Raw genomic sequence first — 21408 nt, 5'->3', positions numbered from 1 at the left:
GGGGGGAGGAGGGTGTTTAGGTGGGAGGAAGGGAAGAGAATAAAGAATGGGATTGACGGGTGGATATAGAATCTGGGGAGGGAGGGAAGGGGGAGGAAGAGAAGGAGAGAAGGGGAGAAAGCAGGGAGGAAGAGAAGGAAAGAAAGAGGAAGAGAAGAGGGAGGGTTTAAAAGAGGGAGTGAGGGTGGAGAGAGAAGACAAAGACATAAGGAAAGAGAGGGGCGAGAAGGTTGGATGGGAAAGGAGGAAGAGGTGGGCAGAAGAAGAAACGGAGGGAAGGGTGTTTTTAAGTTTAACAAATTTATTGGCAAAGCTTGTAGTACAGTTTGCCTATTCTGAGTAATTCAGTCAGGTCTTGGCACAGAGGTATCACTTCTCACTGAAGGGTGTGGGGAGGAAGGGAGGGTGGGAGGGAAGAGACGATACATCTTCAGGTGGAAGTGGGAGGGATGTTGTCAGTGGGCGGGCCGAGGGTCAGCCTTACCCACTGAGACTGCACACATTCTCACTCCCCACTCACTCACGTCTCTACCCTAACCACCAACTACCACCCACCCATCACTACCACCACTTCTGCCACAACTACCATTACCTCCAGTTCTACCAGCATCACCGTACAGGTCGGACGTTCGCCATCATCGACATTACCAGCGCAACCAACAACCATTACGCACTATACTGTATACCTCTACTGCCACTGTGACGTTACCAACACTACCACAGCGTTACTGCAGTAAGTTATTATATCATGTTAAATTATATTTACTTGGAAATACTTATAAATGAACTTGTGTGCATTTATAAGTGAGTTGAAATAACTGTTTTAAGGTACCTCATGTGTATCCGTAAGTAAGAGGTGCGGTGTAGTGTCCTATGTTCAGAGAGCGAAAAGATGTGTACAAATATAAGATCATCTGAAGCTTTTTCACCTTAAGAATAATCATCCTAACGCAAATCTAACATTACTTTACCTAACGCTAACCAAACATAACTTTACCTACCGCTAACCTGACACAACTTTACCTGACGCTAACCAAACATAACTTTACCTACAGCTAACCTGACACAACTTTACCTGACGCTAACCAAACATAACTTTACCTACCGCTAACCTGACACAAATTTACCTGACGCTAACCAAACATAACTTTACCTACAGCTAACCTGACACAACTTTACCTAACGCTAACCTACATAAATTTACATTCCGCTAACCAAACATAACTTTACCTAACGCTAACCTCACCTAACTTAACCTAACCTCTCCTAACTTAATGTAACACTAACCTAACCTAACCTAACCTAACCTATCCTAACTCCATGTAGCATCAGGGTATTTAATCATCAGGTGAAATAAGTTGGGGCTAATCTTCGAGTGATCACAAATATATATATATATATACAGTATATATATATTTCATTTTTAGTCCATATAACACGCGGACTTTGAACATATAATCAACGACCTCACCAGCCAGGACTCGAACCCTGGACCTAATGCGTGGAACCAGGGAACGCTACAGACCATACCACAAGAGCACTAAAGGTAGCGTTCCCTGGTTCCACGCATTAGGTCCAGGGTTCGAGTCCTGGCTGGTGAGGTCGTTGATTACACCGGTCAACACAATTTTTCTGGCACAAGGTTTTTAAACGGATTTTAAGTAAATTTGGGGTGCAGAATCCAAATATGACTTTGGTTTTTGTCTTTCACATCAGGTTTTTGAGATATACCATATTGCACTTTTGCTGGGAAACGTAAACTTTTGGATCAAAATTGACGGTTTAAACATGTATACATAAATTTTTTCAGCATTATAATTTGTATTTTTCTATAACCAAAAATTGTTAATATCAAATTGGAAAGTTAATGCACATATAATATTTAAATGTAACATTGAAGGGTGAAAAAAACAATTAATGTACGGTAGAAATAGTGCAAGTATTAAGATCAAGTTACAGTTACATAAACTTCCTCTTTTTGGCCGATCTCTTATGTACAGCTTCTGGAATGTCTCTCATCAAACTCCAGCAGTAGTCCGCCATCATGTTCGAGTCCCATCGACCTTGGTAACGTTCTTCCATTACTTTAATGTCTTGATGAAAGCGCTCCCCTTGCTCCTCGCTCACTTCTCCCAGATTTTCTGGAAACTCGTCCAAGTGACTGTGTAAGTAGTGAACCTTGATACTCATTCTGCATCCAAGTGCTTGTAAACTCAAGAGCAGCTCTTCCACAATTTCTTGATAGTTGTCCGCTTTCTTGTTCCCTAAGAAGTTCCGCACCACATTAGAGAAAGCATTCCAAGTTCTTGCCTGTGCCTCAGTCATTGTTGCAAGGAAGTGTGGATCTCTGAGTAGTGTTCTTATTTGAGGTCCATCAAAAATCCCTGCCTTTTTCTTCTCGTCGCTAAGACTTGGAAAGGTTGAGCATATATATCTGAAACACTCTCCACTATGATCAAGAGCCTTGACGAATTGCTTCATGATACCAAGTTTTATGTGCAGAGGAGGAAGGACAATGTTTTTCCTGTCAACCAGAGGATCGTTAATGATATTCTTGTCACCAGGCGTCAAACTATGTCTTGGTGGCCAATTCTTTTTCACCCAATGGTCTGCTGTAGCCCTGCTGTCCCAGTAGCACAGAAAACAGGGGTATTTTGTGTACCCTCCTTGCTGGCCCAATAGAAAGTTTACCATTTTCAAGTCCACACAAATTAACCATTCATGAGCATGGTATTGCAACCTCTCTAGAACAGTCTTAATGTTTTCATACTCTTCTTTAATTTGTACAGAATGTCCGATTGGAATTGAACCATACTTGTTTCCGTTATGAAGAAGAACACATTTCAAGCTCCTTTTAGAACTGTCAATAAAAAGTCTCCAATCCTTACTATCATATGCTGGTAGTCCCATGGAGAGAAGAAGTCCTTCTACATCATTACAAAAAACAAGCTGGTCATATGAATGAAAGTACTTCCGCAGTTGCTCTTCTCTGTTGCGATAAAAGGAGACACTCGTGCCAGGTTTTAAGAGTCGTTTCTCTTGAAGCCTGGAAGCTAACAATTCAGCAGACTGTTTTGGCAAATTTAGATCTCTGACCAGATCATTCAATTCTGACTGAGTAAACAACGTTGGCTTTTCACAATCTTCACCAGATGGCTTGAAAAGATCAGTCTCTTCATCTTCATCAGTAGAAACAGGTGAATTCTGGTCTATATCCTCAATCTCTGGTAGCTCAGTAAATTCTGGCACGTTACGTGATGGAGCAAATCTGAGATCAGATTTGGATTCAGCACCTTAAAGTTAGTAAAAAACAGTTAAAAGGTTTCATGCCAGAAAAAAAAAATTTGTAGACCAGTGTTATATATATATATATTATATATATATATATATATATATATATATATATATATATATATATATATATATATATATATATATATATATATATATATATATATATATATATATATATATATATATATATATATATATATATATATATATATATATATGCAAGTAAATCACTGTAGGTGCAAGGGATCTTAGGTATATGCTATATATATATATATATATATTACACATACTCGTTTTATTAATTTCAACAATATTTTACTGCATATATTGAATATGTAAGTATAGATACGGAGACGTCTTTCGTTTTGATTAGTGTCATTTACTGAGGTCTGCGGCCCACAGTCGAACGTGAGATCTGTCGCTTCAGAACTACAGTGATAGTCATCAAATAAATATCTGAATATTCATGAAAAAGGAAAATCGTTCAAACAATCTTAAATTTTCATACGAGTATTTTTCTCATGCAATTCCTCCTTTTTAAATTATCGTACTCAAAGGGTGAATTTGTATTAGCCCCTGCCTCATGGCAATAACAATTATATAAATTTGGGTTAATACATTTAGTTTATATTATCCAATCACCCAGTTGTAATTTTCCATAAGCTGTGAACTGCCATGTGCTGTAAACGTGAGGGGAAATTCCTCTATCAGTAGGCCGACCTTGAGAATGTAGGGTTAGCCCGGCCTCTCCTTCAGAAGCACCTCTCCTCACAGGACCAGTCCTCACTTGAAGCTCACGAGAATTTGACGGTGACCTGACTCAGTCAAGCTGAGCCCCCGTCCATAACTAACGCTCATAGCTTACAGTGTTAATTACGGTGCATCTACTAATAGACTGTGACCAATATAGTTTTACAAATAAATGAAGAAAAGACCATTTGGGTTTGTAACTTAACCCCTCAACTTATTTATATATAAGCCAAGTTAAGGGAACTCTACCCAAAGCTTATATATAAAGGTGGCAGTGAAAAGAGAGAACCATTAACTGAACCAGTGAAGCAGTGTAACTAACTGCAAGAAGCCGACGTCACTGTAACCCAAGTAACAGAGAAAGTTTCTAAGTGTCATTCTCCGGCAACAGACTATATACCGTATATATTCTCGTGAGCAATATTATATGTCAAGTGATATATTTAAATGTCATCCCGGCTCGACATACAATTTTTTTTTTTTACTCAAATAACATTTAAGTAAGTTAAACATAATTCACCGTAGTGTGGCAACACCTCGTGACGACAAGACGATAGTCCCTATCTCAAGTGGACGCCTTCTTGGGGGTAGGTATGTTGTTGCGATTATTATTTCGCCCTGTTGTCTGTACTTTAATGGCAAGGAATTCGCTGTTAAAGTTGTCTATGTCTATTAGTATGTGTTTGATACCTTTTTTCACCGCTACGGGAACTACGTCATGTTTTTCTCCACTTTTGTTCGACTGGTGGGTAGTGGGTGTCGTAGTTAAATATTTTGATTGTGTTGTTCTCGGGTTCGCAGTGTGCACTTATTAGTATTATATCTGGATTGTTTTCATTGTAAATGTTACAAAGCGATATTTTGCATGTGTGCCAATCGCGGACATTGTGTTGTAGGATTTTAAGTGTTTTCAGTTGTAGATGGTTCATTATTTCTTTTTCTTGGAAGGTTGAAGTTGAGGGGGTGATCTCATTTCGTTGAGTCCCGATGATTTCCTTTTGAGTTCAGCTGCCGTGATTGCAATAAAATGTTTTGTGCCGAATTTTATTTGGTCTTTTTTAATCTTGTTCCATACCGTTTCTTTGCCATACCATTCGTCTGTGTATTGCCACACTATTTCGTTAGCTGTTACTAAGTCTTCGATAAACTTTCCAGTGGGTTTTCTGTGTGGTGGGTATGGTATTCTTGTGGTTTGAAGTCTATTTCCATTTCATTTTCATTGTTCTTGGCCGCTAATTTCCTTTTTCGCCCCCGTTCCTTGTGTCAGTCTTGGGTCTCGCCCTCTCAGTCAAATCTCCAGGTCGCTCCGCTTTTTCCGGTATGTTATCCTGGTCTGTTGGTGATGTTGTGTCCTTGGGGTGCTTAATCGTTGTCTGAAGTGTTTTGTAAGCTCTGGGGTGCTGGTGGCGTGTAACAAGTTTGCTGAGTTTGGGTTTTCAGGGAAGTTCATTTGTGGCATGTTGTTTATTTAAAGCATCCTATTGAGTTCGTCGGCATATGATCCTGGGGCTATGATGTTATGATGGTGAGCATGTAGCATGCTCACCATTACCTTGAAATTATCAGTGTCACTTAATTTGATTATGGTGTCAGTAGTTGGCTGTGTTGCCTCTTTCATGGCCCGCTTTGCTATTTCAGCATATGTGCTTTGGTCTGTCATCTTTTCTCGTTGGTCTTCCTGCTCTTGTTTGTACTTGATGATGATCTTTTTGATGGGGCAGGACATGGCCATATGTTGTGAGGTGTGCTCCACTGGAGGGGCTCTAGCACGACTATTTAAATAAAGCAGGTGCCTCGGCCAGGGTAAGAAAAGGAGAATTTTAGTGAGAGAGAAAGACCCCAAACCACGTCAGTACTGCCAACCAATAGCCACCCTCCAGCGGGAGTGTGGGTCACTCACTCCGCCCGTGTCTGTATGGGTAGAAATCACGGAAGGAAGAGAAAAACTAATTATGGGAATGATTTACAGGCCCCCAAGTCTGGGCAAAGAAGCAGCTCAGCCCATATGGCAGGAAATGAGTAGGGCAGCAAAATATAACAACCTATGCATTATGGGGGATTTCAACTTCAGAAATATTGACTGGGACAACATTGTAGGTGACTATGAATCTGAAGACTTCCTAGACACAGTACAGGACAATTTTTTGAAACAACTAATTACAGAACCTACTAGAGGTGACAATATATTAGACCTAGTATTAACAAATAAAGAAAATATTATCAGAGATATCACAATAGGGGAAGAACTAGGTAACAGTGATCACAGAGAAATCAGGTTCACCCTAAATTGGGAAACGAAAAACAATGACAATATGGTCAGAGTCCCAAACTTTCGGTTGGCGGATTATCAGGGATTAAGAAGGTACCTAGGTGAGGTCACCTGGGAACAATCACGTCAGTCCCCAGTAGGAAGGGGTGAGGTCATAGATGACACAACAATTGATCATGACTATAATATATTCACTAGTATACTACATAAAGCACAAGAACAAAATATACCATACAGAAAAATTATGTCAAATAAGAATGAGCCAAGGTGGATAACCAGAAAACTTAAACATGACATAGGAATAAAGAAAGGAATTTATAAGAAATTAAAGGGAGGGGAGGAGCAGCTCAGAAATAGGTATAATGAACTATCTAGGAATGTTAAGAAAAATGTAAGGAAAGCAAAGAGAGACATGAAATCAAAATAGCAAGAGAAACTAAGGCGAATCCCAAGGGATTTTTCCAGGTATATAGAACAAAAGTCAAGGACAAAGTTGGGTCTTTAAAGTCAGGGAGGGGAGAAGTGATGAACTGCAGTGAAGAAATAAGCAAAGCATTGAACAACTACTTCTTATCAATTTTCACAGAAGAAATTCGCGAGGAAATTCCAGAGGTGGAACTGATATTTAGGGGAAAGGAAGAAGAGAAATTAAAGAATATCACTATCAGAAAAGAGGATGTTCTTCAGAGGATAAATAAACTAAAGAAGACAAAGTCCCCAGGGCCGGATGAAATTTTCCCTCGAGTCTTGAAAGAGTGTAGGGAACAGATTAGCGGACCCCTTGTAAATTTATTTACAAAATCATTAGACACCAGAGTTGCGCAAGACTTGTGGAAACAGGCAAATGTAGTACCCATATTCAAAAAGGGAGACACAGCATCAGCGTCGAATTACCGGCCAATCAGTTTGACGTCAGTAGTGGGGAAATTTCTTGAATCAATTATAGCAGATAGCATCCGATCGCATCTAGAGAAAAGCAAATTAATCTACGACTCTCAACATGGGTTTACAAAGGGAAATTCTTGTCTAACAAATCTGCTGACGTTTTTTAGGAAAGTCTTCGAGGTAGTAGATAATGACGAAAATACGATGTTATTTACTTAGACTTTAGCAAAGCATTCGACAGAGTACCGCATCAGAGGCTTCTGAGAAAAATTAAGGCTCATGGTATCGAGGGGAAAGTTTTAAATTGGATAAAATCATGGCTCACCAATAGAACGCAGAGGGTCAGCGTAGATGGTGTTAAATCTGAGTGGGGCCGTGTAACCAGTGGGGTTCCCCAGGGGTCAGTACTAGGCCCACTCTTTTTCATAATCTACATAAACGATCTAGATACTGGGATCAGCAGTGACATAAGCAAGTTTGCGGATGACACCAAAATAGGGCGGCAGATTAATTCAGGGCAGGATGCAAATGCATTACAGGAGGATCTAAATAAACTGCAGGGGTGGTCTGAAAAATGGCAAAAGAAATTCAACACCAGAAAGTGCAGCGTACTTAATATTGGAAGAACAAATACTGACAATGTATACAGCCTTAACAACATCAACCTAGAGAAGTCGACTTGTGAAAGAGACCTGGGGGTACTTGTAAGCCCGGACCTACGGCCTAGAAAACAGTGCGTTAATGTTCGAAATAAGGCAAACAGAGTATTGGGTTTTATATCTAGAAGTGTAAGTAATAAGAGTGCAGAGGTCTTATTGCAACTATATCTTGCGCTAGTCAGGCCGCACCTCGATTATGCGGTTCAGTTCTGGTGCCCTTATTATAGAATGGATATCAACTCACTAGAGTCGGTGCAGCGAAGAATGACGAAAATGATTCCGGGACTTAGAAACCTTCCATATCAGGATAGGTTAAAGAAACTTAACTTGCATTCCCTAGAAAGACGAAGAGTGCGGGGAGATATGATAGAAGTATTTAAGTGGGTGAAAAGAATCAATAAAGGGAATATAGATAAAGTTCTGATAATATCCGAGCAGGATAGGACTCGGAGCAACGGATTTAGTTGGATAAGTTTAGGTTTAGGAGGGAGATAGGAAGAAACTGGATCACAAATAGGGTGGTGGACGAGTGGAACAAGCTTAGCAACTTTGTATTAAGTGCTGGAACGCTGGAAAGTTTCAAAAGGAGGCTAGATAGATTCATGGATGATAGAGAGTGGTAGTAACTCTCGACAGGAGCTGCCATGCACAGGCCAACCGCAGGTGAGGTCAGAGGCGGGCGGGAGTGATGACGTCAGGTGAACCACTCTGCCTGCGTCTCCTTGTACTTGACAAGTTGATCCCAGTCTTAACCGGGCCATTTGAGTGTACACACCACTGTCTGAGGCTTTAACTTTGAGAATCATGAGTCCCAAATGTTATGAATATCTGAAAACTGAAAAAGGAATTCCTTTGCCGAGTAAAACAACGCTTAATGAACGAGCCAAGAATTTTGCATGCGAATCTGGCATCTTACACTCTGTGCTGTCACTCATGAAGTTAACGTCTGACACATTTAGTCCATTTGAAAGGTTAGCTGTGATATCATTAGATGAAATGGCCATTGCGAGTGAATGGAGTTATGGCAAAGATAAAGATATCCTATATAAACCTCATGAGAAAGTCCAGGTTGTCATGCTAAGCGGACTGATAGGCAATTGGAAGCAACCAATTTTTTTATGACTTTGATGTCCCATATATACAAAAGATCTTGTTAACTTTAATAGAAGAGCTTGAGCATGGTTACCCTGTCGTTGCAATGGTGCACGACTTAGGGTCTAGTAACCTTGGGATATGGAAAGAATTTGACATTGATCCCGTGGAAAGAAAGAAAAAACTTTCAAAAACCGGAGTGCTGATCGGGATATATTTGTGTTTGCAGACGGGCCACATTTGATATAATTAATTAGGGATAATTTTCTTGATTCAGGATGTTACCTAAAGGGTAGAAGCTTTATATCTGATTCTTCTATTCGGGAAATGATAACAGCAAGTAAGACAGAGTATGGTTTAGCATACAAACTAAGTGAAATGCATTTAAATGTATGGGGTCAGTAACGACAACGGGTTAAATATGCAGTCCAATTGTTGTCAAAAACATGCTCTGGCTCACTGGAATATCTTGGAGAAAGAGGACTACTGGAGAGTAGAAATTGGAAGGAAACTGCTGGCTTCATAAATCTGGTGGACGAATGGCTTGACATTATGAATTCTTCTCATAAATTTGGTGAAAAACAATCATTTAATGCATTTGGAATTAATTTATGTGACCAATTAAATGTTCTGCATAGAATGATTGAAGTGGTGACAACAATGAGAGTAAAAAAAACCGACTGTTGAAAGGCCTTTATAAGTTTCAGAAAGGGGTAGTATTATCATCTCGGTCACTTATAGGGTTGTACAAAATGCTCCAGAAGTCTTTTAATCTTGAATTCATTCTAACTAGAAAACTAAATCAAGATTGTCTGGAGCATTTGTTTGGGTGGATAAGACGGATACATGGAAACGACAATCCTGAACGCTCGTGAGGTAGTCCGGTGACGTTCGTGGTCGTTATCCAAAGGTGGAGGCCCACAAAGGGCGCTGCCCCAAACGGGATTCCTGGGACGTCCAGTAATAATCAGAGAGGTCGAGTTGTGGTACGGTCGTCAACAGTAGAAACAAGGCTGGCTGGCTGGCTCTGGCGGTGAGGGGCCTGGAGACAGGTCCAATCACCTATGAGTCGAGTCGTCCTCCTTGAAAGTGGCTTGCGGGACGAGAGTTCGCCAGCTCCAGGTATGGACACTCGACTGAGTAGTACCCTTTGAGATGTTTATACACCTCAATTAGGGCCCCCCCTTTCCCGTCTGTAGTATAAGCTAAGCAATTGCAGGCACCAGTTTGATGGCCCTCCTTTGGGCATTTTCAATCAACTGACAGTCCCTAACATATCTCCAGGCGGGGAAGCACCTCACTCTTGAAGATCGTTACGAGGGACGGACAGTCTACATATCTGAAAGACCTTCTTATAAGACCAAATAATTTTGTTGCTTGATTCACCCTCTCACAACGTCCCAGGTGCATCCTCTTACAATTCGTGACAGTGAAACTCGGCAGCCATTTCTTCGACCATTCTTGAAGCTTACTGAGATCCTTCTGCAGCTCTTCACAGTCCGCTTGGTTCTTAATTTCCCGAAATAACTTGGCGTCGTCAGCAAACATTTGTATGAAGGAATGTACAGCTCCAGGCATGTCATTTATGAAGTAAACAAACAGCAGCGGGCCCAATACACTGCCCTGTGGTATCCCGCTTATTACGGATACAGATGATGATTTCATGCCATTAACCACGACACACATAGCCTATGCTATACAGTACTATAGTTTTTGGATTCGTTTAATACTTTCTGTCTTTTCGTACAGTAAATAAAGATTATAAAGTGTATGTTGAAACTTGACTGTAAACTAATGTTTAATTTCATTTGTTCATTTAATTATTTGTGTGCACCTTGATCAATAAGCGATAACGTACGCTGCTGTCGCTGACACTGTAAGACTGCTTAGACTGTGTGTAACGTGACAACGTCGTAAGTGAACTGAACTCAGAACTGCGGAATTACACAATGCTGCTTAGCTGCTGCAGCGCTGCATCGACAAATCATGTCTTGTCACGTTTACACATACTAACACGCAGTCAGCCAAGTGTGCCAATAACGTCAGCGTTATATTTATATTTATTATGCATTTATAAAAAATAAACGAATAAATAAATAAGATACAAATTTATAATACATCATACACATTTTTGAAAAAAATGAATATATTTTTTTAAAGACACCAAACTAAACGTGACGTAATCGACACAAGTCAGAAACAAGGATTTAGGGGGCAAAGAGTCTGTAGTGGACGTCTCCCCTACAAACTGCGTATCGCATTCCAATGTGCCGCCTTCCCTGGCAACCAACCAGATGTTACCGTATCTTAGCAACGGAACCAGTCACCGGCGACTTTCTGGGTTTTCCCAACATGACTCATAGCGGCTGCTGCTGGGTATATAAGCTCTGTCTCTCCATTGAGATTCATTCTGACCATTCTTCTACAACAAGCAACACCTCCTCCTCCACCGCTGCCTGGCTGCTGATCGCTTCTCCTCGCCTGCCTGGCGGCCCTCGCTCCCGCCAGCAAGCATGGCGACCCACCAGCTGTCCTTCTCTGAGCTTCCTCACCAACCAACTCTCATTCTGCACCTCCAGCACCAGACTGTCTATAATATAACTTATATATTATACAAGAAAACCACATTAGAGTTTCCTTCCATCCTGAGTGCTAGACAACATTAATATCTCGATACCCCTACAAGTCACTCAACGAAAGAAATGCCATTTGCTGCTGACAATATTCATAGTCTTGGAATGACAATGATATTGCTAGATAATGGCTCGTAAAAGTATTAGGCACATGCTACAGTACTAGTTCACACCATCAGACGGATGGTTCGTAAGATTAATTACCATCACCTTCAATTGAACAACGTCATTATTAAATACAAACACAGACTGACACACACACACACACACTCCACATGCGCACACGCACACACAGGGAAGTAAAACAGCAGTTTGTGTTGCAAGAAATCAGCGTCTTTAGAAAGAAGTTTTGTTTAGCATCGGTTAGATTAAGCGTTTGAAGACAATATTAGTATAAATTAATGATAAACAGGCAACCTCATAAACAGCCTGCACACAGCTGTGCCCGATGCATGATGTTCTTTAACATACTTACCGATTTTTACTTATGTTTATTTAGCTAAATATAAATTCATATACAGTAGGTTGGGTCATTGCTCTATCCATTTTAAAATCAAATTAACAGTATATACTAGCAGAGAGGCATAATATAATGCGAAACAACAAAGCCCAACCATTAATTAAGCAACGGGGAACTAAGTAACCAATCACCTATCACCTTTACATTCATTCATAATTTTAACAAACGGCCTTGAGTTGCCAGCTGTCTCCAGCAGTGTTCGAAGAATCTTGAACGTGACTGTACATGACCATCGTAATTCCAGCGGTTATCTGAAATATCTGCGGTAGTGGGCGTAGCCTAGTAGCTATCAGTTGGTGCAGTTTTGAGGTAGCAACAGACGAGTTGCGATAACACACTTTTTTTTTCTACTTTACAACTACAGTCCTGTAAATAATTCATTGTTATATAAACTACCTTGTTCTAAATATATTCACGATTAATTTATGGTGTTATTATGTATAAAACTTACCAATAATTGGGGCTGTGCAAAGAAAACTAGGGAGCACTCAGCGTGGATTAAGCCCGGGATGACGTCATGGTTTGCAGTGGAGTGGCAGCTGTCAACGTCCACCAGCAAGTCGCACAAATCCCATGCTCGCCTTTAAGACTACTGGCCGCATAGCCCGAATTTTTGAACGCCGTTCAGCCGGCCGCATGTATAACAATTCCCGGCTACATGCGGCAGGAAAAAGGAAGGTTGCGGACCCCTGATGTAAACAAACAGACGACGCGCGCCTTGTACACTGTTGATCCCGCGGCCAACTGTATGCTATGTGGCTTAAGCGGTTTTCGCCTTGCTTTCCTGTCTTTCTTATTATAGCCTTTGGTTGTAACAGTATTCTAACACACACACATCACTATCACCAGACTGGCCTCGAGTCTCAATGAAAATACACAAATGTACATAAAGGCAGTCTAAGGTCCATCAATAAGTCCTTAAATCGAATTTGTATCCCAACAGCCCCCACTCCCTGCCCGGAGCTATGGGTGTAACATATTCATGGTCTTGCCTTGAAATTTTTATCACTTCCCTCCATCCCTGCATTCTAATTTTCCGTTTACGTTATCCCCTTCGCCCCTACTCAGTTTACTTGCCGGTTGTGCGGTTGGTCCGTACTCAAAGATTTGTTATATAAGTGTTTTCCTAGCACTGACATGAACCAACGGAATATTACGTAAAATTGCATGGTATTCGGTTACGTATTTTAACCAGATTTTTAAGTACTTTGCGTAGTGCAGCTCGTATATTTTACTGTACAGAAATTCCCTGACAGCTGCCAACCACAATAAAGCGTTCGCGACCACCAGACGCTAGCTGATAGGCATCTCAAGGTCGTGCCTGGGAAAGCTGCCACGCTTTCCAGTCTATCCAACTGTGTGCGGGCACTATGCTGATATGTGGCTTTCAGTTAAAAAATACAAAAGATAACTATATATACATTACCTTAAAGAATAATTCTTCCGGGTTGAGTGTACAGTAAATGTTGTCTCTTTACAATCGCTGGATTTAATCGGCGCTCAGCTCGATGACTCAGAAGCCTAGCTGACATTTGATGCTCATCCTCGCTCAGATCTCGTCTTGAATAAAAAAAAGCTCCTAAGGACCTTCAGCGTACCTCGACTCACGCTACACAGAAACTAGCTTCTGTTATAATCGCGACATGGATATATTGTCGGTAGTTTTAATTTATTATTTCTACCACTTACCTTCACTGTCAATACTGTACCACAGATGGCCAGACGACCCTGGACATATATGTTTAACTTCGCCTCCCACTGGGTCTCGACGCCTCTGCTGACCTTCACAGCTACAGGTACTTGAAGCGCATCACCGTATCACCACCAACCTGCTACACCCACGCGACTCATGTAATGAATACCATAAAATTTACTGTCCCTCTTTGTTACGATATACCGTATTACTTTAATGGCTAAAGTAATACGGTATATCATCAAGCCGTTATACGTTAAATTAAATGGATTACCCGAAGATTAGGTCCCAAAGTTTATTTCACCTGCTGATTATACACCCAAACTCAAACTCTACTGGACGGGTAAGGTTAGATTAAATTAGATTAGCACCTGACGGGTTTCCATGTGATCCAGTTAATTCAGTTATACTTTAATGTATGTTATAACATGATTCATTTGAGATTAATGCAAATTATGACTACGTACCAGGAAATCAAATCATATTTATACCCGTGATCCCTGGCATCAGTTAGAAGTGCATCACTACCTAGTTATGTGCCGTCATATACCTTACATATCCATTCTCACCTTTCAGGGTTGAAGCGTGTAAGGTGAGGCCTCGCTCATTCTACCTCTCATTAGCGTCCACATGATAACTCCGTCCACAGCGGCCACCACTACACGGCCCTTCGTATCTGAGGGATCTGGCTAATGACTCACTCACTTTTTATAGTTAGTTAATTACACCTGAAGGGCGGCAGACTCACATGGAAGACCTTGAGAACTGATGAGGGAAGGTTCACAGGACTTAGTAGTGTGTGAGAGAATGATTCTAGTATCTGACAAATGATGACTGGGGTTACCTTTAGATTAGCCCCAGTTCATTCCACCTGATGCTTAAACACCCTAGCCTATCCTAAACCAACCTAAACTAAACTAACCAAACCTGATTTAATCTAAATCTAACCAAACCTAACCTTAGCTCTCTTAACATAATCTAACCAAGCCTAATCTAACGTAACTATAGCTATCCTGACATAACCTAACCTAAGCTAACCTAACCAATCCTAATCAAACCAAAATTTATCTAACCTTACCTAATCTATTTTAATCTAACCTAACCTAACTCAACGCTGATCTTACCTAACTTAACCAAAACTAAACTAACCTAACCTAATCCCCAGGTATCGTTAAGGTGTTTAATCATCAGATGAAATAAGCTGTGGGTGCTAAACGTCAGATGATCCCAAAACAAACAGATGGCAGGGGACCCGGGACATAGTGAGGGAACTAGCGAGACCAATGACAAGAAACAAATATTATAACATTTAAAATAAAACCCACGTATGTAACACCGAGTAAAAACAAACCAGCATTAATACAACTATTCAGAGCCACTCAACATGCATGTATATAAATATTTACCTTCCCACAACTACGTACTGACCTTTTCATTCAAACAGTATTGTTGGGTGTATTCCGCCACTGGTATCCCTTTCTCGCCATTAATCAATTTATCTACCTTTTTGTATTGAATTTAATTGAATGAAATAGTTTATTTAGCCAGAAAAACACAGATACAGAGTCGATAATAATAACAATATTAACATGGCTGAGCCAGTTGAGAACCTGAGCTCTCTTTGAGGCACCTGATATATACTATACATTTATCTCAAGGAAGTATTATGTAACATTTAGTAACATCTGGAATAGTACAATAGCATGGTGGTAATAAGAACATCTCAAAATGTTACCACGGTTATCACTTCAATATTTATTTATTTTATTTTATTTATTTTTTTTTTTTAGTTTTTTTTTTATATTATAAGTATAAACATAAATTACAGTGGAATTGAAAAACATAAATATAATGGGAGAGCAGTACAACATGGGTTGTACAGTAATAAGGTTGAACAAGAGGATAGAGCTGTCAGGATGTCTAGTTGACAATTATGTTTATTGCAATGGTAATTTCTTATCTATTTACACGCTAATTTCCGATAAAATGGTTTTGATGGTACAATAAAACCAGGTACTGTAAATATTGTAGGTATTACAAGAAATATTAATACTTAGACAATAGATATTTTTTAAGAGATGATTTAAAGGAAGGGAGCGTACTCTTTGCTCGGATGGGTGGGGGTAAGTTGTTCCACACCTTCCTACCATGATATTTTATGGAGGTCTGGGACTGAGAGGAGCGCATGGGGAGTGGTTTTAGTAGCTCTGGGTGCCTTAAGTTGTATCTCTGATTATTCCGGAACTGGAATTATTATTGTCAAGCAAGTGAGTGATAGATTTGTAAACAAAGAGGGCACAGCAGTAGGTGTTAATGTCTTCAAATTTTAACATATTCAATTTAGCAAATTTTTCGTTTGTGTGATGTTTTTTTTCAAGTAGGTCATTGTCCGTGCAACTCTCTTTTGTGCAGTAACCAGAGATTGTATTTTTGAAGAGCCAGAGGTCCCCCATAGTGTGTGACGGTATATCAGGTGTTGGTAAACAAGATCATTATAGATTTCTTTCATTGCTGTGAGAGTGAGTGACTGTCGAGTGTGATACATGATACTGCACTGTTTATTGACTTTACTGTGAATAGCTTGTATGTGGTTTCTCCAGTTAAGTTTCTCATCAACAATAACTCCGAGGAATTTAGTATTTTGTTTCGCGTTTGAGGACTGTATTACCAAGGTACAGGGGGGTCCAAGTCTGGGGGTAAGTTTTTCCTTCTGTGAAAGATCGTGTAGTGGGTTTTCTCAAGGTTTAAGGTCAGTTTATTACGTATTACCCAGGTCCTGACTTTAGTCAGTTCAGTGTTTATAGTTCTCATCAAGGAATGGAGGTCTGAGTTGCTGGCATAGAGATTACTATCGTCTGCAAATAAGTTGTATTTTATGAGTGTGCTGGCGTGGATTATGTCGTTTATGTACAACAAAAGCAGTAGTGGACCGAGAATGGAACCTTGGGGGACGCCATACAAGATTGACGAGGAGTCACATTGGTGATTATTATAGCAGACATACTGCATCCTGTTGGACAGATATGAGGTAAACCAATTGTGGTACAGGCCCCTAACGCCGTAATGTTCAAGCTTTGAAAAGAGGATGTTATGGTCGACAGTATCGAAGGCTTTAGAGAGGTCCAAGAATATACCGACTGTGAACTGACTGTCATCAAAGGAATTTAAAATGTCATTAGTAAAGGATAGCAGAGCACTCTCAGTCGCCCTTCTAGCTCTAAATCCAAACTGGGAGTCTGTAAAGCTGTTATTGGCATTGCAGAAGGAATTTAGTCTACTACATGCTAGCTTTTCCAGTATCTTCTTACTCGAGGCTGGGAGGACTGATATGGGGCGGTAATTCTTGAAGAGACCTTTGTCCCCATATTTTTTCGTTCCGGCAGCATCAACAAAATAAGCAGCACACATGTAGTCTTATCACTCACAAACCCATCTTATCGTATTCTTTACCTCAGATTATGCAAAGAAAGATTGTCGACATAAATCTTCTTTACGATATTATGCTAGTTTCGTCCTCACCACACGAGCGATGTATTTGCGCACTCTAATTTATTTTTGAATCACATACAAGTATACATATACACACAGTGCCGGATTTAGACCTGTGGAGGCCCAAGGGCAGCCTCTTTGTGGAGGCCTCCCTCATTATAACTACCCAAGAGGGTGGGGTGGCGAGCGAAGCGAGCCTAAACATCTGGGAGTTCCGGGGGGCGCTGCAAGCCCCCCGGGAAAATTTTGAAATTTGAACACTTCTTTGGAGAATTTCGAAGCTATATGCAGTTATATCGAGGAAATTAGAACATTGAGAAATTTTTAATTCACTGTATATTTATTCATAGTGTACAAATTCCCAACACACACACACACACAAAATTGAGACATGACTGGAGTCATTCATGTGGTTTCAAGTCGACCAGCCCTGATATGTGGAGGCCCCCAGATTGTGGAGGCCCCTGGGCAGCTGCCCACTTTGCCCACTCCTGAATCCGGCCCTGCATACACATACACACACATATAATGCAATTAAAAATAAACACGAAAGTAAGTTATATACAGTACATTGTAGCCTAATACTGAAATATTTATACGAGAGATATACAATACGAGTCATTATTCATACATTAAATTAACACATCGTCAGTGGTTGTCGGACGCACAATACTTTATGCTGGTCATCCATAGCAACACACCTTCCTTCTCCCTCTCCCCCGCTTTCTATAACACACTCCCCACTTCCCCATCATGGCTCCCGGGTAGAGATTAACAGCAGCAGATGGGGGTGGGGGACTGGACTGAGATGGAAAGTAGTCGGTCGGGTTGAGATGGAGGTCAAGCAGGTAATGGTAGAGGTACCCGCAGGACGGCTCCCCCCCCCCCTCCCTAATGCCTTACTGGGAAGGTCGGACCATATTGTTTTCTTTTTAGCCCACCGCTCTCCTCCTCACCTACATCTACGAGTATTTACTCATGACCAGCGCTCTCGTCCTCGCGTACTTGTCTTCAATTTCAATTTTCAATTTCAATAGTTTATTCCTTGATAGAGAAAGCGGGATCCTAGTGCTGTCACTAGGTACCCCTGTACAATAACACCAGAAGCATCTGGCAAGTGTCACAAGTATATACAGTATAAATATTATAAAAGGGGCTTACTAAAGCCTAAGGAAGGAAGGATATTCCTTTAACACATTATCAATATTATTTACATAGTAACTGGCCAGTATGGGGAGGATCATCGTGTCTCCGTCAGGGGGTCGTGGAGTGGTGGTCCAGCAGGCGTCACGGAAGCGTTGTGTGTGGGGACATCTTAGGAGGTAGTGGATAAGGGTGCGGCTGTCGGGTCTTCTGCATAATGCACAAGAGCGTTGCTCAGGGGATGCGGGGATACCAATCTCCCAAGCAAAGTCATACCCAATGATGATACGGGCAGCAATCACGTCCCTTTTCCGCGACCCTTTTCCATAGACATACGAGAGGTCAGGAAGTTTACGGAGGACATCGTACCAGGTGGGTGGGGAGTCCAGTGGGATGGCTGCTTCCCGGGCTTCTCTCTGTTTGCGGCGAATTTGGGTCATAAGCTGTAAAAGTGTTCGAGGAACAACGTAGTCAGGTGTGGCCTTGTTGTAGCCAGTCTTGGCAAGGCCATCTGCTGCCTCATTCCCCAAGATACCGACATGACTGGGTATCCATAGGAATGTCACAGGACGGCCTGCATCCTGAAGTGTGGATGTTAACCCTCGTATTCGGAGTACTTGTCTTCCACCTCCACCCAGCTTATTCAGCACTCCTACAGTATCTTGCTCCTCCCAAGGTCTTCACTCTGCACCCCAACTCTCGTCTCCAATTATTAATGCATCTGACGACCAAGTCTTCTTAGTCACTCTTGCTGTTTATACATAATTTTTTCTTGTCGTCTCCTTCCCCATGTACAATTCCAGCCGAGGTGTATAAAGCAGGAGGACCTCTGCTTACCAGCCATCTCCACTCTCTCCTGGAGAATATATGGGAAAAGGAGGAAATCCCCCAAGCTGTTCAAGATGCCTCCATTGTCAATATTTAGAAGAACAAGGGAGACCTGCTAGATTGTGGCAACTTCCGTGGGATCTCACTGCTGTCCGTAGCTGGCAAGATTATCGCCCGAGTCCTCCTCAACTTTAATCTGAGGCGAAAAACTTCCTCCCAGAATCTCAATGTGGCGTTAGACCATCGCATGGTACCACTGACATGATCTTTGCTGCCCGCCAAATACAGGAAAAGTGCAGAGAACAGTGTCACGGCCTGTACATGGCCTTCATCGACCTAACCAAAGCCTTCGACTCGGTCAACAGGGTAGCCCTCTGGAGGATCCTCAGCTGTTTTGACTGACCACCAAAATTCATCGCCATTGTGAGGCAACTCCACGATGGTATGAACGGCAGTGCCCTGCACAATGGCACCCAGTCTGAGTTCGTCCCCATCCAAACGGGGGTAAAACAAGGATGTGTACTGGCTCCAACTCTCTTTCCCATTTTCTTGGCTGCCTTCCTTACTCGTGCCAGTGCCAATTTAGCCGGCAAAAACAAAGGTGTCGGCAGCTTCCATTACCGAGCTTCAGTATGCAGACGACCTCACCCTTGTTGCTCACACTGAACACGACTTACAGGAGATCCTGAACACCTATGCAGACTCGTATGCACACTTCGGCCTTGAGGTGAATGTACGTAAGACTCAGATTCTCTTTCAACCTACCCCTGGTTCAGACACACCTCCACCATCCATCCAGCTTAACGGTACTACCCTCTCTAATGTTAACCACTTTCGGTATCTCGGTTCCCACCTGTCCACCACCTCAAACATCGATGAAGAGATTCATCATCGGATCAGATGTGCATCTCAAGCCATCGGGCGGACTCCGAAATCGTGTCTTTAACTGTAGGGAGCTAAAATAATACACAAAGCTGCACGTCCAGTATATCGAGCAGTGGTCCTGCCCACCCTACTATATGGCAGCGAGACATGGTTCACATTCAGGAGGCACCTCAAGGCACTTGAAAACTTTCATCAACGTAGTCTACGTTCCGTCCTCCGAGTTTACTGGGAAGACAAGAGGACAAATACCAGTATTCTTGCTGACACCAACTGTAGGAGCATCGAGGCTACCATTATCCATGAACAACTACGTTGGACTGGCCATGTTACCCGCATGGACGACAGTAGACTGCCAAAGCAGCTACTTTACAGTCACCTAACGAATAGTAAATGTAACGCCGACGGGCAATTGAAAAGGTATAAGGATAGTCTTAAGACAAACCTGAAAAGGTGCCAAATCGACCCCCTCACCTGGGAGTCGATTACTCTATTTCGTAACGCTTGGAGAAGCACCACACGAGAAGGTGTCAATACTTTCGAGTTAGCCGACTTCAAACCGAGGCAGACAAGCGCCAACGTCGGAAAGACGCTGCCACCGCCCTTCCCACAGTAGATGGAGCCCTCCAAATGTGCAACGAATGTGGACGACTGTCGGTCCCGTATCGACCTCTTTAGTCACCTCAAAACTCACTAATCTAGGTGACATTCCTAATAACTCATATCATTGTATCATAACTGGATGATCGTCATATTCGATTCCGAGTGACAACAACGTAGTAGTAGTAGTAGTAGAGTGTGTGTGTGTGTGTGTGTGTGTGTGTGTGTGTGTGTTATGGTAGCAGACACAACACAAGGGACTTGCGAAGGTAAACGTCGTGTTAGGTTGTATACACATTATTAATGGCAACGCCTTAACCACTCTGCCCCTCCCTCCCTCTTCATTTCCTTATGTTCTTTCTTCCTTCCCTTTTTGTCCCTGTTTCCTCCATCCGCTCTCCCCATGCCCTCCTATCCTCACTCCCTCCATGCCCTCTCTCCCATTCATCGTTCTCTCCCTCTCTCCTTGTCCCCGTTCCCTCCATACTTCCCCGCATGTCCTTGTTCACTTCCTCCACCCATGCCCATCTTCATACACACGAATAATTTGACAACTATTTTTTTCCCTACTTACAGAGTCGGGCAGGATGAGACTTGGTGTCCTTGTACTGACTGTGCTGTCGGCCACGGTAAGACTTACTTATACCTCTTATTCAGAAAGACTCTACACT

General features: G+C 41.8%; 1 protein-coding gene across 1 annotated transcript in view; it reads left to right on the top strand.

The window, feature by feature from the left end:
- The first annotated feature begins 550 nt into the window (after nucleotides 1-550).
- LOC121869539 overlaps nucleotides 551-21408 on the top strand; it is a 58756-nt gene continuing 37898 nt past the window's right edge. The window contains exons 1-2 of the mRNA XM_042370920.1: nucleotides 551-733; nucleotides 21314-21366. Coding sequence (XP_042226854.1) covers nucleotides 21325-21366 — 42 coding nt within the window. The 5' untranslated portion in view covers nucleotides 551-733; nucleotides 21314-21324. The remainder of the gene's footprint in view (nucleotides 734-21313; nucleotides 21367-21408) is intronic.

Source organism: Homarus americanus, unplaced genomic scaffold (genome assembly GCF_018991925.1).
Source record: "Homarus americanus isolate GMGI-L3 unplaced genomic scaffold, GMGI_Hamer_2.0 scaffold32583, whole genome shotgun sequence".
Taxonomy (NCBI): Eukaryota; Metazoa; Arthropoda; class Malacostraca; order Decapoda; family Nephropidae; genus Homarus; species Homarus americanus.
The sequence above is the reverse complement of the archived record's forward strand: the minus strand, read 5'-3'. Positions and strand labels throughout refer to the sequence as shown.